Source organism: Corticium candelabrum, chromosome 5, assembly GCF_963422355.1.
Source record: "Corticium candelabrum chromosome 5, ooCorCand1.1, whole genome shotgun sequence".
Lineage (NCBI taxonomy): Eukaryota > Metazoa > Porifera > Homoscleromorpha > Homosclerophorida > Plakinidae > Corticium > Corticium candelabrum.
Genome location: NC_085089.1, coordinates 3516590 through 3534154, shown reverse-complemented (window position 1 = coordinate 3534154; position 17565 = coordinate 3516590). Strand labels below are relative to the sequence as shown.

Here is a 17565-nt window from a genome sequence, read left to right as displayed (position 1 = left end):
CCCGTTGATGACAAATTATTGCGTGCTACTTGAATGCGCCACGCGTACACTTAGACCTAAAATGGTGGTTGTTGCAATAGTTGGTGCTGGACAGATGGGGCTATGTATTGCAGGTCCGCATTGATTGCTATATGTGAAGTGTCGTGCACATTTTATCACTTAATTCTACCAGGTGAAATGGCTCTTCACGGTCATACTGTTCTGCTGTATGATATCGACAAGGATTGTCTTGCTACTGCACTTTCACGACTGGATGAACGAAAACAACAACTTCATTCTGACGGTCTGCTCTCTCGCGCCCAGGATTTGGACGTAAGTAGTTTCCAGCGCAGACGCAGACAAAAGAGTAGTATTGGTGTTGCTATGGAAACCAGGGAATTTTTAATTCTTGCATTCCACTATGACCATTACAACTGCGTACTATTTAATATTTTATTTACTAGTAACGTAGCGGACTATGTAGTTTCGTAGCTATTCCTGAACTGAACTAAACTGAAGTGATCATGAACTGTTTTATTTGTAAACAGGGAAAGTCTAGTCTTCCACCGTAGTGGCGAATCATTGCACATGTAGCCTACAAGTGATTGATGCATGTTACAGTGAAACTGCTTTGCAATCCCACTGTTTTGCAGAAAGAACATGCATACATTCATGAGTTGTTTTTCCAAACTGGCAAAATGGCTCTTCATCAAAACCAAATCTACATTACGCTATCTCTTGCTCAAAGAATTATTGGCAACAGTTTGAGCATTGTGTTTATTGCCTAATAAAACAGTTGCAGAATACGCGTCTAGTTGGCATAGCCAGGATTATTTTTTAATCGAGGCAAGTTGATATATAGATTTTATGATTGATATAAATTGATTCTTAATATCTACAATTTGTCCTAGTGCGCATAATGACATCCAATATAAATTGAAGCTCACACTAGTACTATACTAGCTATCAACACGTGATACACAGATAGTGCGTGAGCAGTCTGTCTGCATTGCCAAGTTGCTACCTACATAACATTTCGAATAATTACCTTGAAAGAACCAGCTGCTGAATTGTAGTCTGCCTTTTTCTTTACTCTAAGCTTGGTCATGCTGCGAGTATGTGACAGAAACAGGACCAGGATGTGGACTCGTGATGGGACCATGCTTATTTTTATTAGCAAGGTAACTGCCTCACCTTATTGCCTCTTGCCTAGCTATGCCTTTGGTTATTTTGAAGTGTCTTTAAGAGAGTGCACGGTTTAGTTACTGAATGTAGTTTCTTATAAATTGGCAGGCGGGCCTGGAAACAAAAGTTGTCACCCTTTATATCCAGACCCATAACTTGAATAATATGGTATGTTATAACTAGGTAGACTGAATGTCTTCATCTACATAGGTATTAATGATTATTGATTTCTGTGAAGCAGGCGTGCCCATCTGGAGCTATGGTGCTGCATGTAGCACCAAGCCAATTTTTGCAGTGCCAGAGCAGCACCAAGATAGTAATGCTTTGGCACGCTGTTTACTGATTATCATGCACTAAGATATGTCTATGTCAAAGCAAAGAACAATTGACTCTTATTGGCTAAGCAAAGTAAGGTAGGTCTGGTGACTCTGGTCTTGAGATGCAGATGACAGCTGTCATACATACTTTACATACTTACCAGTCATACATGCATACTTTACCAGCATGCGTGGGAGTATTTCTTTGAGTCAAAGTATGTGCAGTGCCAAATACGTTTGTGGCACTGCATTTGCAGTGCCAACCATTTCAAACTTGGGCTTTTATGAAGGCTATAAAAACTGCGCATAATATGACTATCTTTTTCATAATATGACTACCTTTTGTGACACTTAATTTGGTTGCTCTGTTTGGTTTCCAGTCACAGGCAGAATTCTGTTGAGAATAAATGTTAAAGGGGAACGCTGTTGGTTGCACATGTGCACTTGAGCTAATCTCAACTTGGTTAGCTCTTGCATCATAGCTATGGCAAGGACATGTGTTCAAGTCTCCTGGCAAGAATATCAATTTCAATCACCAGTAAGCTCTTCCTAGTGCTGTTCATAAGTTGCACATGTGCACAGGTCCTTGGATGAACCTACTGCAAGGCGTTTATTCAGGCATTGATTGACAAGGATGGCAGCTCTAAAAATGCAAAGTTTTGGTGATAACTGTGAACCGAGTACGCTTGCTTACTGGGAAATAGACTTGTGCTTTCCGGGTCTCATGCAATGAACCCTGATCTGGCTTAATTAAAGTGTCAAAGTGCTAGTCATATTTAATAAAACTGCAGTGTAGCAACCTCGATTTTGCAGAATTTAAGATTTTAGATGGAAAGGTTCCAATAACGGTATAAGATAAAGCATTAGCTGGAATTTATTTTGGCGGTTTGCTAAAAATTGACGGTAAAAGCATATTGGCAGATTTTATTTTGGCGGTTGGACATCATTGTTGGATAATTGGTAGTGCGATATTCCCCACCCATTACTACTAATAAGTGGCTGCTTTCATGGATGAGTTTGCAATTACAGAATTTAACCCTCATGACTTCACCTATAGCTGCACGGCCTCATTCTCATGTTTAACCTCTCTGTTTGACAGGCTAGGCACAACGGACAGCAAGCAGCGGTTACCATCTTATAACCTCATCCGCGCTACATTGTATGATGCTTGATTCGCGTGGGTGATGACGTCAACATATCCCAGTGGACAAAATGATGGCAGATTTTATATTGGCGGTCGCTAAGAAATCCTTCAATCTGCCAAATAAATTCCCGGCCAATATTTCATCTTATACGGTATATTTATAAGGCCTATCTACTAGACTCTTGGCCTAATGTAACTTCTTACTGCAACGTCTTGATTCTTCCAATTCAGGCGATAGAAAGACTTCAGTCAGCTTTGCCTTTAGTGTGAATTAGACCACCCAAGATTTGCGGTCACTGAGTGTTTGAATTAGTATACCTAATTCAAAAGCAATGAAATGTGCATGCGCTAGCATGAGCGTGCCCTTCTAAGGACAAAGACTTAAACTGGCGTACTTGAGACGATGCAGTAACAATACTTAGGATTAAATCTGTTGTTTTTAAAACAAGTTTTCTAATTTGGAAACTGCAGAACAAACATGGTATCTTATATATCAAGATCAAGACTGTGCCAGTAGTTGTTTTTATAGTGCAATTATGAATAAACCAGCATTTAACTTGTTTTCGTTTGAATGCAAATATGTCACATTTGATTTAATTAAAGAGCACTATAGGAATCATAGTGATATCTTTTGGCAAGCAGTGCATGGTGTACAAAAGATACAGTAGTTCCCGTGTTTGACGACCACCCTCGTGAGCGACCACCTCTTGTTTACAACCAGTTTGGCTTGGCACCGATGAAATTTGTATTGCACGTAACCCTTTTTAGCGACCACCCCTCTAACACGACCAGCGACCACCAAAGTAGGCTCATAGTTGTCATGTGTCCCCACCTTGCGCGACCACTTAGCATTACCTGTTTCTGCCACTGCACCAATACATCCAGCTATGTACAACGAAAGGAGTGTCAACCACATTACAGTAGCACGTGTGCGTACGGAAGTAGTCGAATGTCGTCTCGAAAATGCAAGATCTTAGCCCTTCATGAAAGGATAGCTGTGCTGGACAAGATAAACGAAGGCCGTTCGTGTTGCTCAATCGCTGAAGATCTTGGCGTAAGTAAGACACAAATTCAAGGAATTGTAAGGAACAAAAAGAGCATTAGGCAGCAATGGGAAACCGGAGGTCGAGCAGAGAGGAAGTACAGCAAGGTTAGAAAATTGTACTACGAAGATTTGGACAGAGTTGTTTTGGAATGGTTCACTTCGGCGCAGGCAAAGAACATTCCAATAAGTGACTGCATGACCCAAGAACGAGCCCTAATGTATGCTGAGCAGGTGGGACCAGTTCCTTTTCTGGCTCTAACAGATGATTAAATCGTTGGATGAAGCGACACAATGTTCGATTGGTGTGCCTTTCAAGCGAAGCAGCAGATGTGAACCCCACCGTTGTGGCTGATTTGCACCAAAGATTGCTGTCAATTTGTGAGGGGTATGACTTGAATAATGTTTTCAATGCTGATGAGACAGGCCCCTGATGAGAGACCACCCCTTTGAGAGACCACTTTGATGGAAAATTAGAAGTGGTCGTCCAAGAGGGGAGCTACTGTAAGTTGTTTATGTGAAGAGAGAAGGAAATTGCTGGTCATCTAACTTGAACTCAACTCAAGATTGGCAGTAACTTGAACCCAAGTCCAGATTGACTGTATTAAATGGCTGGTACTAAATTGAACTCAAGTCAAGAAGATTGGCCATATTCTGTCAATCTGGACTTGGATTCAAGTTAGATGACCAGCTGTTTTTCCTCTCGATCAGTGGTGCATCCAATATTTCTAAAGAGGGTAACCATGGGTTCAAGTTAGATGACCAGCCATTTCCCTCTCGATCAATGGTAGATCCAAGATTTGAAAGAGGGTAACCATTGGTTCATGAAATGATCATAAGAGATCTACCGTATTTACTCATTTAAGTGCGGTGGCATTTTATTGCTTTGAGCAGTTGTAAGGCTGCCACATTTATTTGGGAGCGGCATCTTAACAAGGAAATACGGTATCCATAACTTGAATTATGTACGAACTGAACATAATTATTTGTCTGAAGTTGGAAAACATGCATACCATTACTGATTACCTACTTTATCATAAACCTGTCAATGTGAAAAGTTTTGCAGTTACATCAATTCTTGTTTGCAGAACCTCAATCCTCTATAAATCCTTTGCTAGTTATTGAATAACTAACTTACAAGTTAGAATCTTGTTGCTGTAACTCTCATTAAGAATTATTTTCCTAACTGCTCATCAAGTGACTTTACTCTCTACCATTTAGATGTTACAGTGTGCTTTTTGTTTGCCATTTCTTGTCTAAGTTGGTTCTGACTCTGCTGATCTAAGGTTGTTCAGAACTACAGTGAACTTACTTGCAACATTGCACACACCTTATGGACTTCTCTAGTGTCAACTTTACTTCTTTCAACTTGTAGGTCACATTGCACTATGCACTGCCCTTCATAATGGCCTGTTTCACTCTCTGGAATGTTGCTCTAGTGTTGCTCACAAAATTAGAAGGTGGCAAGTAGGACTGTGGCAGCTATTTAAGTAGTTGCTTTAGTACTACTAAGACTTCTACTAGACAGCAGGCAGTTTAACAGAATGAGCAAAAAATCCAGACCTAGATAGAAGCAAAGATATCATAGTTATATTGTTAAATTAAAAAGTTGCTTTATCTCATCTGTTGTTTGTTTTAAATTTTAGCAAACCGAATTGAAGCAATTCAGCTTTCTTTGTATCGTGCAATTAAACGTTGATTGCCAAATTACAATTGTTTTGTTTCTAGGGTGTAATTCAGTGTTCTTCTGATCTACAACATACCGTTGCAAATGCAGCGTTTGTTTTTGAAGCTGTAGTAGAAGATATTGATGTGAAGAAACAAGTTTGCCAAGGTAAATGTTGATATACATAGTGCTGCTTCTGCTGCTGTGTTACTGGCGCACGCACGCGTGCATGTGTGTATGTCACTGTGTGTGTGTGTCACTGTGTGTGTGTGTGTGTGTGTGTGTGTGTGTGTGTGTGTGTGTGTGTGTGTGTGTGTGTGTGTGTGTGTGCATGTGCAGGTAATCCACATGCTCTACACTTGCATTGGTATAACCTATTTATGTGGCAGCTATTACTGTAGTACTATTACAGTCTTCCTAGCTTAATACGGTAGGACACCACTTATCCGACGGGCATAGGACCAAAGGACGTCGGATAACTGAAAACATCGGATAACTGATGCATTTTGAAAAACGACTGCAGAATACTAAAAGCTCAACATCTAATTGTACATGTAACAACTAATACAGTACAACTTCTTTGACTAGGGAGAACACTAATGGGAACTGTCAAGACTTAAAAGTAACTACGAATCTTAGTCTGGATCAATGCTTCGCTCTTCTTGCTGTAGTTTTCATTAGCAGCCCATTCAGTAGGACCATTGTGCTTACTGAAACTTCAGGGTGTTCTTCCAGGTACTGAAGAACCGTTTCTAAAGCTTTACATTTAATTTGACGACATGTGGGTCACGGATATAGTACTGCACGCACAGGAATTGTATATCCTAGCGTGCGCACAGCCTCGCAGTTCAGACAAGCCATGCACTGTCAGATAATCCGTGCTGTCAGATAACTGAGTGTCAGATAAGTGGTGTCCTACTGTAGTAGTATAGATTTAGTTATGTGTTACTGGATATAACATGGTGGTGCATGGACTGTGTTACGCTCCCTGTTCAGCCTGAATTCCGGCTTCCATCTGACTTATGCTACTCGTCCCTCTATCGTTTCACTACTAAAATTGGAGTACTCAGGAGCTCCCAAATGCTCGGAGTTATGAGATGCCATGTTGTAACATACTTTTGCCAGTGTATGCAAAGCACCCGGATTGGACTCACATTGCTGTATGTGCACTGGTGCTTGCAACACCAGCGTTGTTCTTACGTATCTTCAATACATAGCTGCAAGCATGTGCAAGTAATCCACATGCTCTACACTTGCATTGGTACAACCTATTTCTGTGGCATCTATTACTGTACTATTAGTCTTCCTAGCTTAATAGTAGCATCTGGGAGTGCACACTCCTAAATTAGGGATGGCACCAGTAGTTAATATTAATCCTGATTTTCACTGGGATAGCATAACTCTGAAATGCTTCCATAAAATGCCACAAATTTCTATATCATCTTCCGTGGCTATGCAGGGGCCATGGTCTTTGACTATCCCTTTGGCACTAGCACGTTCGGACAACATTGGGATGATATTTTTACTGTGAAATTTGCCACACTGTTTGCCACACCTTTCTGTGTGTGTGACATCCATGTGCCAACTTGCCAGTTTCGTGGGATCTTTGCCGTTCTTGAAGCCACTCACAGGATCTGCGCTTCTCCATTCATTCCATATGACTTGAAACACTCGACAAATTAGCCTATTCATGAAACTTGAGTGCTGATCAACTTGCAAGTTTGGATCTTCGTTTCGCTCATGGAATTTTCGTGTCGCTCACAAGATCTTCACTTTCCTGTTGTTTGCCTGTTACTTGAAAGGCCGTTGATTTACTCACGAGATCTGAGTGCCGATTGACTTGTCGACAGTTTTGTTGGATTTTCCCCGTTATTTGCGTGGGCCCGCAAACAGGATCTCCGCGTCTCTCACAAGATCTTCACAGAAAACATACACACGTGCGTGTGATAGATACCGTTCTTTCTAACTGGTAGAAGAGAAAGTGCAAGTCCTGCTTGCGTTGGGCTGGAATGCACACACCGATTACCATATTATAATCAAATTAGCTTGTGATATGGAAGTCAAAAAGGGGAGGGGCTGTCTGCACAAGACTATTGCATTGCCTGGTACTATATAGCAGTCTCATTAATTCTTGAATATGCTGAGTTGTAACAATGCATGTGTTTGTATAAGAAAGGACAGGAACATGCATACAAAAATATTTATGTGATAAATAAAAACAAAGTAGGGATGGCTGCTTACTTTTCGGCTAGTGCTCGAAGAAATAGGGGTCAAAACTTTCGCAGACAAGTACTCATACATTACATCTGAGAGCAATCTCCCACAATGAAATCCCTACTTCGGTCTGTTTGCTTTCAAGGTGACTGCTTGGATAGAGTGAAGTAGGGATTTAATTGTGGGAGATTGGTTTCAGATGTAAAGTATGAGTACTTGTCTTGGAAAGTTTCGAATCCTATTTCTTCAAGCACTAGCTGAAAGTAAACAGCCATCTCTACTTTTTTTTATTTCGTACATAAATACATAAATATTTTGTATTCTTTAGATTTAGTTATGATTTCTAATCAACCAAATCTAATGAAACTGCATGCATGAACTTATGCCTTATGTAAGTTTGCTACTAAGAAGTGCACATTATACTACTCTTTTATTTATGTTGTTCATAAAATTGCAGTGTTATTGTGAATTTCTAAGTGTGTTCTGCAGCCAGTGCAACATTTGTTGGATAATGCTGCAAGCCGTCAGCATGCTAAGCGGCTGTCTTTATTTAGACAGAAAGAAGCATCTCTCTTCTGTCTCTGTTTCCTCTTTTTGTCCATCGTTTCTCATTTTCTCTACTCTTCTCTCGTTTTTGCTTACCTGGCTATCTGTCCGTCTCTCCTCATCCCTAGCCTTTGCCTCTTTCTTTACCTTTGTCCCAGCCTTTATCGTAAGTTGGATTTTCTTTCCTTTCTTTCATCATTTTATCTCTTTTCTTTTCTTCCTACTCTGTCCTTCCTGCCCTTTCCCTACCTGCATCTCACATTTCCAAGGGTAGGATCTTGCTCCTTGGGCACGTGGCACAATTAAATGTAGCTTACATTTGCTGCCCAGCAATTCTTTATGAAAACTCAAAATGAGGGAACAAGTTGAGTATGTGTACTACAGCAGCAGCACATTTCACAGTTTTAGTTTAGTGGGATTGTTATATAACACATGTTGAATGTAGTTGTTATATGATTTCTTTACTTGAACAATAAGTACAAGTTTATAGTTTGCTGCAAAAGTCATGGGTCACTGTATATGTTTTTGTAGAAATAGACAAGTTATGTGGAGAAGATGTGCCTGTTTGCAGCAGTACAATCAATATTAACATGTCAGACATCACTAAAGACACGAACCATCCTGAGGTGCCTTTGTTTACAAATGGCATTCTAGTCATTAATTATGACAAACTTTTGCTGGTTAATAATTAATAGCGCTTTCTTGGTGTGCGGTTTCTATTTCCTGTTCATGGCATCCCCGAGGTAGAATTAACCACAACAGCATATGTCAAACCAGTGATTATTGCAAAAAGTAAGTAATTTCAGTATGGTACATACGAATGACCTTAATTCAGTGCCAACTGTACTGTACTATCGTAAAAAGTCAAGGAATTTCTGAAACGCATTGGGAAACATTGGGTTCATCGTCAAGGTACAGGACTAAAGTTAACTCAGTCCCAAGTTGAATCTCGTCAACAAGGTAAATGAATTATTGTGTTTGTATGGAACAACCTAAGACTGGAGGTTTCAAACAGTGATTCCCTTTGCAGTGAATTAACTGGCTGTAACTTCCAGTTTAGGAACCTTTTCTAATTGTTCATATCTGTAGCTTATAGGGACATGATTAGAAGGGGATGTACTGCATCATCGTATATTGGTTATGGGCATGCCTACCATTCTGACATGTCTGTTATTCCATCTCAAAAAGTTGGTTTGACTCAAGCCCAAGCACATGTACACATGCAGTCTACATCATCTAAAGCTGCTGAAGCTGAAGGAGATCCACTGCAGTGTATTGTCTGTATGAACAGTTTACGGGATGTTTTGCTTTGCCCTTGCAATCACTATTGTGTCTGTGACCATTGTGCATGTTTATTGAAACAACGTAATGCTGGTTGTCCTGTATGTCGAGGTCCTATAAAAGAACACGTACATGTGTATAGCTCTTAGTTTTGACTTCATATTGTTTTACTACATATTTATAATTTGGTGTACATATATACTATTATAGTCTGGAAACAGATGGACGTTATTGATGTTCATGAATTGTCTGTGGATGTCAACTGAACAACACACTAGATTATGATGGCATGGACATATAGAGGAGCACACTTCTAAGCATGGCTGAAATAGTGCAATCATTTGTATGGTATTCTTGGAGTTTTTATAGAGCCAGACAAGCATTTGCGCTCTCTGTCTCTTCCTATAATTTTGAATGGAATGACAAATGCTGCTTTACATCGATGTGAAAAATATACAACATTGAGAGGATGTACACAAGCGTGTGCACGTGCACACACGCACACACACACACACACGCACACACACACACACAGACATGACACACACACACACACACACACACACACACACACACACACACACACACACACACACACACACACACACACACACATGACACACATGACACACACACACACACACAGACATGACACACACACACACACACACACACACACACACACACACAGACATGACACACACACACACAGACATGACACACACACACACACACACACACACACACACACACACACACACACACACACACACACACACACACAGACATGACACACACACACACACACACACACACACACACACACACACACACACACACACACACACACACACACACACACACACACACACAGACATGACACACACACACACACACACACACACACACACACACACACACACACACACACACACACGACACAGACAGACAGACAGACAGACAGACACACACACACACCTTTACACACTACCACATCACACCTCCCTAATGCAGATAAGTACCAGGGAAGTCATACTATCTGCAACTGTGACAGCATACAATAGCCACAATACAGGATTGTCAGCTAGGAGAGAACAAAATGTACTTGTGTTGCTTCCAACCTACCGAAAAAATGCTTTGCTTTGTTGGCCTTTTTGACCTACCCACCTTTACCTGCAAGCAAAATTTGCTAAACGAAAAGAAACACTGGTGTGCAGAGGGTTAGCCTTGGATAGCTCTCCCTAGTTGTACCCTAGTTGTATTAATCTTTACAACTATAGATATCACATGGATCACTTGTGAAGCTCTAATTACATTAGCTCAAATTAGCTTCCCAAACATAAGGATGTTTGATGTGTAAAATACATTCAAACAGACCTACAACAATAAAAAAAAGTTTCTTCGCCTCTTTGGAAATTACTACACTAGCTGTTACACACTCCACGTTACAATTACACAAATAGACTTCATTTACTTTTGCAAAGCAGACTCTGTCCAGATTTGTGGGTGCTGAACTATCAGCTTGCCAGACAATGCAGTCTTCACTGGAATCAGTTTAGTGCAACATCATTTTACAAATTCACATAAACTGAACCTGCCACAATTAAAATCAGCAGTCGGGTCACCCTAGTCAAATGATCAGAGCAATTAATTAATAGAGTGAGACCTTAACGTAATTGACGTGGAAATAAGCAAACCAACCACTCACCCTGAACTATCTTTCGGATTGTTGAAACACACTGAAGACATCACTAGCTACCAAGTGTAGGTACAGCCACTAAAGAATGAGGTGACCAACACACTGTTACCGTTAGTGACATTATTTAAGGGATTGGATGTATACATGTTCTTTGTGTAACGATATGAGATTATAATAGCATTGTATGTGTATGTGCCTTACAAAACAAGTACGTACTATGCTACTTTCTATAACATTAGGAAAAGATACTTTCTGACCAGTACATAAAGCAGCATAGCACATCACAGCCGCTAGAAGTATAGCACATACACACACATTTTCTGTAGAATAATGAGCTAATTATGGTTTGGGAAAATGGAGAAAGCAACACCTGACCATCATTCTACTGTGGTAACTGAACTTACACAAACAATGCCCACAAAATCACATTGAGAGACACAGCTTAGAATCACCTGACCTACTGTAGCAGAAGCTGTTGACATAGCAACATACAGCAAAATCCAGACTTGATACTTGAATTTAAGAAATCTCTAGGTTAAGGTGTAAACACCCTCTGGTGAACATACTGCTTTGTTTTCTAGTTTTCTGAATGGGGAATAATAGTCAGCACGCTATTGGCTGTATACACATAATTCATTGAAGAAGACTTCTACATGACATGTAACATATGTTAAATCATTATGTTGTAAATATGCATCTAAAACAAAACTAGCAGTAAACTGTCACTATTGTTTCATGTCTATTTTGGATCCATTCTTCCAACAATGTTTACAGTAAGTTAATGGAGTGCTATGTAATTCAAGTGATTGCCAATTCATTCATTGGGCATATTCTTGCTTAGAATCTCACTCACCTCAGGTGGGATTTTTCCAACATACCAATCTACATCGGCCATGGTTGCTAGTACACCCAAGTGGTTAATGTGTGCAATTCCACAATGGTACTCAAACAAGTTACCCTTCACATCACACATGTGTCCTCCAACAGCATGAAGCAATGCATTTGGAGCACATGTATCCCACTTTTTTGTACCAGGATGAGCAAACACATATGCTGAAGCATGACCCTCAAGTACTAAGAGACATTTGTATCCACTTCCTCCAACAGCCAGTACAACATCAGGTTGCATAGCTTCAACAGCAGCTGTAGCAATCTTGGTATTATGGCTACGTGTAGATGCAATAGTCCTCCTTTTGGTAGGTGTTGTCGGGTGGAAGTCACCATGAACACCAAGACCAACCATACCCCACAGAGTCCTGCCAAGATCGGACTCACTTTTATAAAATGGCTGATAAACTACTCCTGCAATTGGTTGACTACCAACAGCAATACCAATCAGCACTGTAACATGATCCAAGTATCCTGTAATAAAAATATCTTTCATACCATAGACAAACTTAGAAGGTCAAGCATAGTAGTTTACCACCTGCTGTGAATTCAGCTGTTCCATCAAGTGGATCAACCCACACTGTAATCTGCACAATTCATATACATTGACACTACTATATTATCCATTGAACAGCATCGATGTGTACATCAGTTTCCTTCACATTTGTTAGAGTTTCTGGACACTGAGCTCTTAAAACTTCCTCTTCAAACCCATCTACTCGATCCTTGTCATCAGCTGGACTAGGTTCCAGTTCCTGTTCAAAAGATATGACATCAAAGTTGCAAACCTATATGGGACAGCTACTGTATATTTCAGCATACACAAATAGCAATAATTAACAGCAAAGTTACACTCTAGGTCTTGCTTTGCACATCAACTATTCTAACCAGTTGATATTTACCGGATCTACTCATAATTATGTTAAAAAATCAAACACACACAACTGATGATCCTTGTAGGTAATACGTAGTTGTTACTAGTAGTTACTTTTGGCAGACCTTGGAGATCAAACATAGTCTCGCGTAGCCAAATTCAGTTAGCAGTACCATACCTTATTAAGGTTTTCTGAGTCAACTGAATGATCATCAAATACAAACACACACACACACACACACACACACACACACACACACACACACACACACACACACACACACACACACACACACACATTCAAAACAGTTCTTATTTAGAGCCCATGGCCTGCATTCAAAGTCACCTAACATAGGTCTATTTCTGTATTACTGCCTTGGGTGCTGTTTCAAAAACGTCCATAACTTGTTTACTCAATGATAATTGTTTCATTGTTAACAGACTTTGTCGAAATACACCATCTATGGTATGTAAACTAGAGCTGTAACAAGCATGCACTTGTATTAAGCATGCACAAAAACTTGTAGATTACCTCTTCTGCCACCACAGTTACTTGAGGATATTGATACTTGAGTGAAGACACAATGCAACGCTGTGCTCGTCTGTCAGCTTCTGTCTGTGGATCATTTACACCCTGCATCAAAGCAAACATAGTATGAAAGCAATGTACTAACACAATAAACAGAAAACTCAAACACATCAAGTAATCATCAAATCAACAAACTTTGCACACAGGAAACAAAATCATACCTCCAAATTAGTGACTATAACGCCTCACCTGAACAGAGTTTGCGGATAACATAATAAATGTAAGTATAATTGTTTGTCAATAAACAAATGAACAACTTGAAACGCACTACATGCTCTTCATGTTTTGTAAGATAAAACAGCGTAGGTAACTGGTAGTTGCAACTGCCTCTAACATGTCCCTAACTAAAATCCAAACACGCAGCACATCTCAATTTCCTCACACAATTTATGTTACAGCTGTTAACACCACCAGTGGCAGTTTTACACATTGACAACTTTAACTTAATTAACTTTCTTTGCGGTAATCAAAGGTGCTTTTCAAAGCTACGTACAAGCTGACTCTTCTTCACAACACATTTTCATCTGTCCAGCAACAAGTCTCTTCTGCATTAAAATAAGTCTGCCCATCTGTCACTGTTAAAATACCAGATGATCACTGAAGTTAAATTACATCTTCTAGGCCGTGTTTCCACTAGCTGCACCTTAAACTAGTTTATCTTAAACGCGTTTAAAACTAAACCAGTTCAAGAAAGTGACTGTTTCAACTAGGAACTTGCACATCCTGGATGTGCAAAACAAACTATCTAGGAAAGCCTTATCTTGAAGTATTGGGCTGCTCTGTCACCGAGTCAGGGCAACTGTTGGTTGTCACTGATTCAGCATCTGTTAATATGAATTTGCATGACGATGACCAAGGACACCGTCTTCTCTCTCTCCGTAGCTGCTAATTTCTTTCCCTTAGTTAATGGCCCTTACATCTTTTAAGGTGATCCTCTCCCAGTCAATATCATCAAAACGGCATAGTCAGAAGCCATCTAAACAAGCACGATACTGTCACGTGACAGTTAAACCTAAACCACTTTGCTAAACCTACTTTGAAGTAGGTTTAAGAAAGCGGTTTAGGTTTAAATATAACTGGTTCAGTGCAGGTGGAAACAGGTCAATTCTTAACCAGTTCAGCTTAAACCAATTGTTAAACCAGTTTAGGGGCTAGTGGAAACGTGCCCCTAGTTGCACATTCTTCAATACTTTGAAGTAATTTCTCAAAACTAAACTATAGTATTTGAGAATGCATTTCTAGTCTGTAGACATTACATGTGTGCAACTGAAGACTGATTGCAGCTTGAACAACCAGTTTTGATCACTTCTGCTACCCAGACTTCCCATAATTCTAAAGCAGAAGCAGTGACACAACACATGTCATGACTTGTAAGACAACAGCATAAAACTTTAACATTTCCCACCATACCTTTACCTTAGTTTAATAAAAAAACATATATACAAAAACCTGTCCATCAGTCTTGTTAGTCTGTCTGTCTGCTGTCAAACTCCAACTTTGTTATTCAATCTCAATTCTCCAGGTTCTCACGATCAAGAATTGTTTGATCTCTACTAGTTCAGTCAATCCTACAAGTAACATTTCTCTGTAAATCAGAACTTAATCTAATGTAAGCAGGTGTGTGTGTGTGTGTGTGTGTGTGTGTGTGTGTGTGTGTGTGTGTGTGTGTGTGTGTGTGTGTGTGTGTGTGTGTGTGTGCTGTATGCATGTGTGTTGCTTAATCATGGCCACAAATGATTGAACTGATTGAGACACAAATGCAATTAAGGACGTGAGTCTCCTTCATCGTCAGGTTTGTGTGGACTCAGCAAGTCTTGAGTCTCTTCAAAAACTTGATATACAGGTAAGTGAATTGCTTCAAGGTTTGTGCAGACAGCACAGACAATGTAGCCAAGTACCACACATCTAACCAGGCGTTGTACTAATGTCTGATAGCATCATTAAAAATGAGCCATAGGTCCAGGTTTGGTGTCCATTATTTCCCTTCCTAACGAGTGCAATATCTGAGCATTTCTCACTATCATTTGCCTTGAGATGACAAAAAGAAAGCATTCGACCCTAGCAATTGGCCAACAAAGAACAGACAGCATGAGCTTAGATAGTAAGTACACCTGTCAATTTAGTCCATGCAAGAACAAGCAAAGTTGCTAGTTCTTCTTGATATTCTTGATATGAATAGTGCTCTCACACTCGTTGCCTCCGGAACAGTCCACAGAGCCACTAGTGATACAAGTGCTTCTAAGTTTCAATTGGTAAATCAAGCTGCAAAAACTGTTGGTTTGGTCACGTACAGGGAGTGATTATAATTTTGAAATGGTCTGACCGAAAGTGCAGATTTAGGGGAGGTGTACAGGGGGTCATGACCCCACCTCCAGAAACCAACTACTCGTATTATCAGATTTGTTATTTAATATAATTAAAACCATCTTCGGTAGCTCTAATGCTTGGTCGTGATGAAGATCCACTCGAGTCTCAGAGCGGTAGATTCACTTGAGGCCATATCCGAGTAGAATATTCAGTTAATATAATATTTGTTCCAGATAGTCTGACAATTAGTACCCAGAAATGATGTCTGAGGAAAAATCATGGCCTTTCTGTTCTGTGTGTTTGAAGAGGGATGCAGCGTCTTCAAAAGCATCCCAATTAAGTGTTAAAGATGTTGGGATGGTTTGAAATTCGACGTCATGAACAAAGAAACTCTTCTCAAGGCAGTACTGCGTGCAGACTTTGAATTAATGAGATAGCTGAAGCCTTATTGACAAAATTCGATTGGTTTTGAGTAGTGCTAAAATAGATCCAGTATGCATGGAATTAATTTAACTACTTTTCTTTTAACACTATGTGGTCTACAACCCAAAAGCACTGTACAACACCTGAAAGTTGTTAGCCCAATCACTTTGTTCTTTGGTTCATCATTCGTCATTTTTGCTACGCCCACCAAATCATATAAGTTCTGCCACAAGCTTGACACACCAAGATGTAACAGTTTTCTCTCTGTTTCTGATTCTGGCCGATGCCAAGTGGATTCTGGCAATCGTAGCAGGCAGGTTACCAAGAAGGGCTCCTGAGAATCCCAAAACATGATCAAAACTTGGCCAGTCCATGGCACTACCGCAACGAAAGAAAGGCATCAAACAGTGGTCTACAAGGTGAAGAGAACCTGTCACAGACAGAAATGTGAGAAAGAGACATAACAGTATAGTTTTGACTTCATGAACTAATGTTTGGAATCGTCTTTGACGATGGCAGAGGAGACTCTACCGGAAATGTTACTGAAACACGAGGTCTGTTTGTCACTCGTTTGTATGGGTTTGTGCTAGTACTTAACTGAAATCATTCTTATTGAAATCAAGTTGAGTTAACTTAGTGAATCTTACTAGTCATATACGCTTCTGCTATTTGAAGCATATATCGTATGTTAACAAGACAAGAAGATATGATCAGAATTGAGGTGACCACGGGGAAAGAAGAATAGAACAAATTGCTGACGTTTAATTTCGGAAGTCATGCATGGCTGAACAAATATAGAATGAAATGTTTACAGTCAGGCAACAAGTGGTCGTCTGTGCAAGTTTTGCATACCATTTCATGTTAGACAGCACCTGCAAAAACGTAGTTTAGCCAAAGTCTTCATGAGGGCATGTGGTCTCCATGGCAAATCCCAGTGTACCAGCAAGAGGCAGCCGCAGGAGCTCACGCCTTTATTACTACATACGGTAATCCGAAAAAGAACATGGGACACCAAATTTAATATCACATCAATACCATCTTACATATATATTTTAATTAATACATAGGAACAAAGCTAATGGTCACGCCCTCTTTTAATTAAATGCGGGCCCAACCTCTAAAAATTCCTAGATCCGCCCCTGTGACCTGGTGTGTGCGTGTGTATGTGTGTGTGTGCGTGCGTAGAGAAGTTTGTCTGTCAATGAAATATACATCTACGTCAAACCGTCATTAATTAACATTTGCAATCAACTGAATACTTTTAGTTAGACTCAACATTGGCAAGCCTTTTACCTTCTCCACTACACCTAGATCTCCGCCTCTTAGCACGTCTCTTATCACTTCACCTGCCCGTCTAGCAATGACAACAGATGAAGACAAAATCCGAAGAATGAGTGGCGGCATTCCTAGA

General features: G+C 40.0%; 2 protein-coding genes across 3 annotated transcripts; one reads left to right on the top strand and one right to left on the bottom strand.

Annotated features, from left to right (window-relative positions):
* The first annotated feature begins 46 nt into the window (after positions 1 to 46).
* Positions 47 to 9613, top strand: LOC134180204 (5-formyl-3-hydroxy-2-methylpyridine 4-carboxylate 5-dehydrogenase-like). The gene is made up of 7 exons (XM_062647303.1): positions 47 to 113; positions 173 to 312; positions 5396 to 5501; positions 8625 to 8719; positions 8789 to 8885; positions 8958 to 9053; positions 9183 to 9613. Exons 1-7 carry the CDS (start codon positions 62 to 64, stop codon positions 9521 to 9523), a joined length of 927 nt encoding a protein of 308 aa, XP_062503287.1. The 5' UTR covers positions 47 to 61; the 3' UTR covers positions 9524 to 9613.
* Positions 9614 to 11693: 2080 nt separating this feature from the next.
* LOC134180650 (3'(2'),5'-bisphosphate nucleotidase 1-like) lies at positions 11694 to 17563 on the bottom strand. 2 transcript variants are annotated; one of them, XM_062647847.1, is made up of 5 exons: positions 17448 to 17563; positions 13368 to 13469; positions 12609 to 12716; positions 12497 to 12548; positions 11694 to 12435 (listed from the first exon to the last, which is right to left on the bottom strand). In XM_062647847.1, exons 1-5 carry the CDS (start codon positions 17556 to 17558, stop codon positions 11888 to 11890), a joined length of 921 nt encoding a protein of 306 aa, XP_062503831.1. In that variant the 5' UTR covers positions 17559 to 17563; the 3' UTR covers positions 11694 to 11887. The 2 variants fall into 2 exon arrangements, with proteins under 2 accessions (XP_062503831.1, XP_062503832.1); XM_062647848.1 differs by having other exon boundaries at positions 12500 to 12548; positions 17448 to 17562.
* Positions 17564 to 17565: the final 2 nt, after the last annotated feature.

Bases quoted from the DNA above. Each gene is read 5' to 3' on its own strand.
- LOC134180204 (XM_062647303.1), top strand. From the start codon at position 62: ATGGTGGTTGTTGCAATAGTTGGTGCTGGACAGATGGGGCTATGTATT. The intron at 5,502-8,624 runs GTAAATGTTGAT...ATGTTTTTGTAG, and splicing joins GAAGAAACAAGTTTGCCAAG to AAATAGACAAGTTATGTGGA. The intron at 8,886-8,957 runs GTAAGTAATTTC...TATCGTAAAAAG, and splicing joins ACCAGTGATTATTGCAAAAA to TCAAGGAATTTCTGAAACGC.
- LOC134180650 (XM_062647847.1), bottom strand. From the start codon at position 17,558: ATGCCGCCACTCATTCTTCGGATTTTGTCTTCATCTGTTGTCATTGCT. The intron at 12,717-13,367 runs GTAATCTACAAG...TCTTTTGAACAG, and splicing joins TAACTGTGGTGGCAGAAGAG to GAACTGGAACCTAGTCCAGC. The intron at 12,549-12,608 runs GTACACATCGAT...TGAATTGTGCAG, and splicing joins CAAATGTGAAGGAAACTGAT to ATTACAGTGTGGGTTGATCC.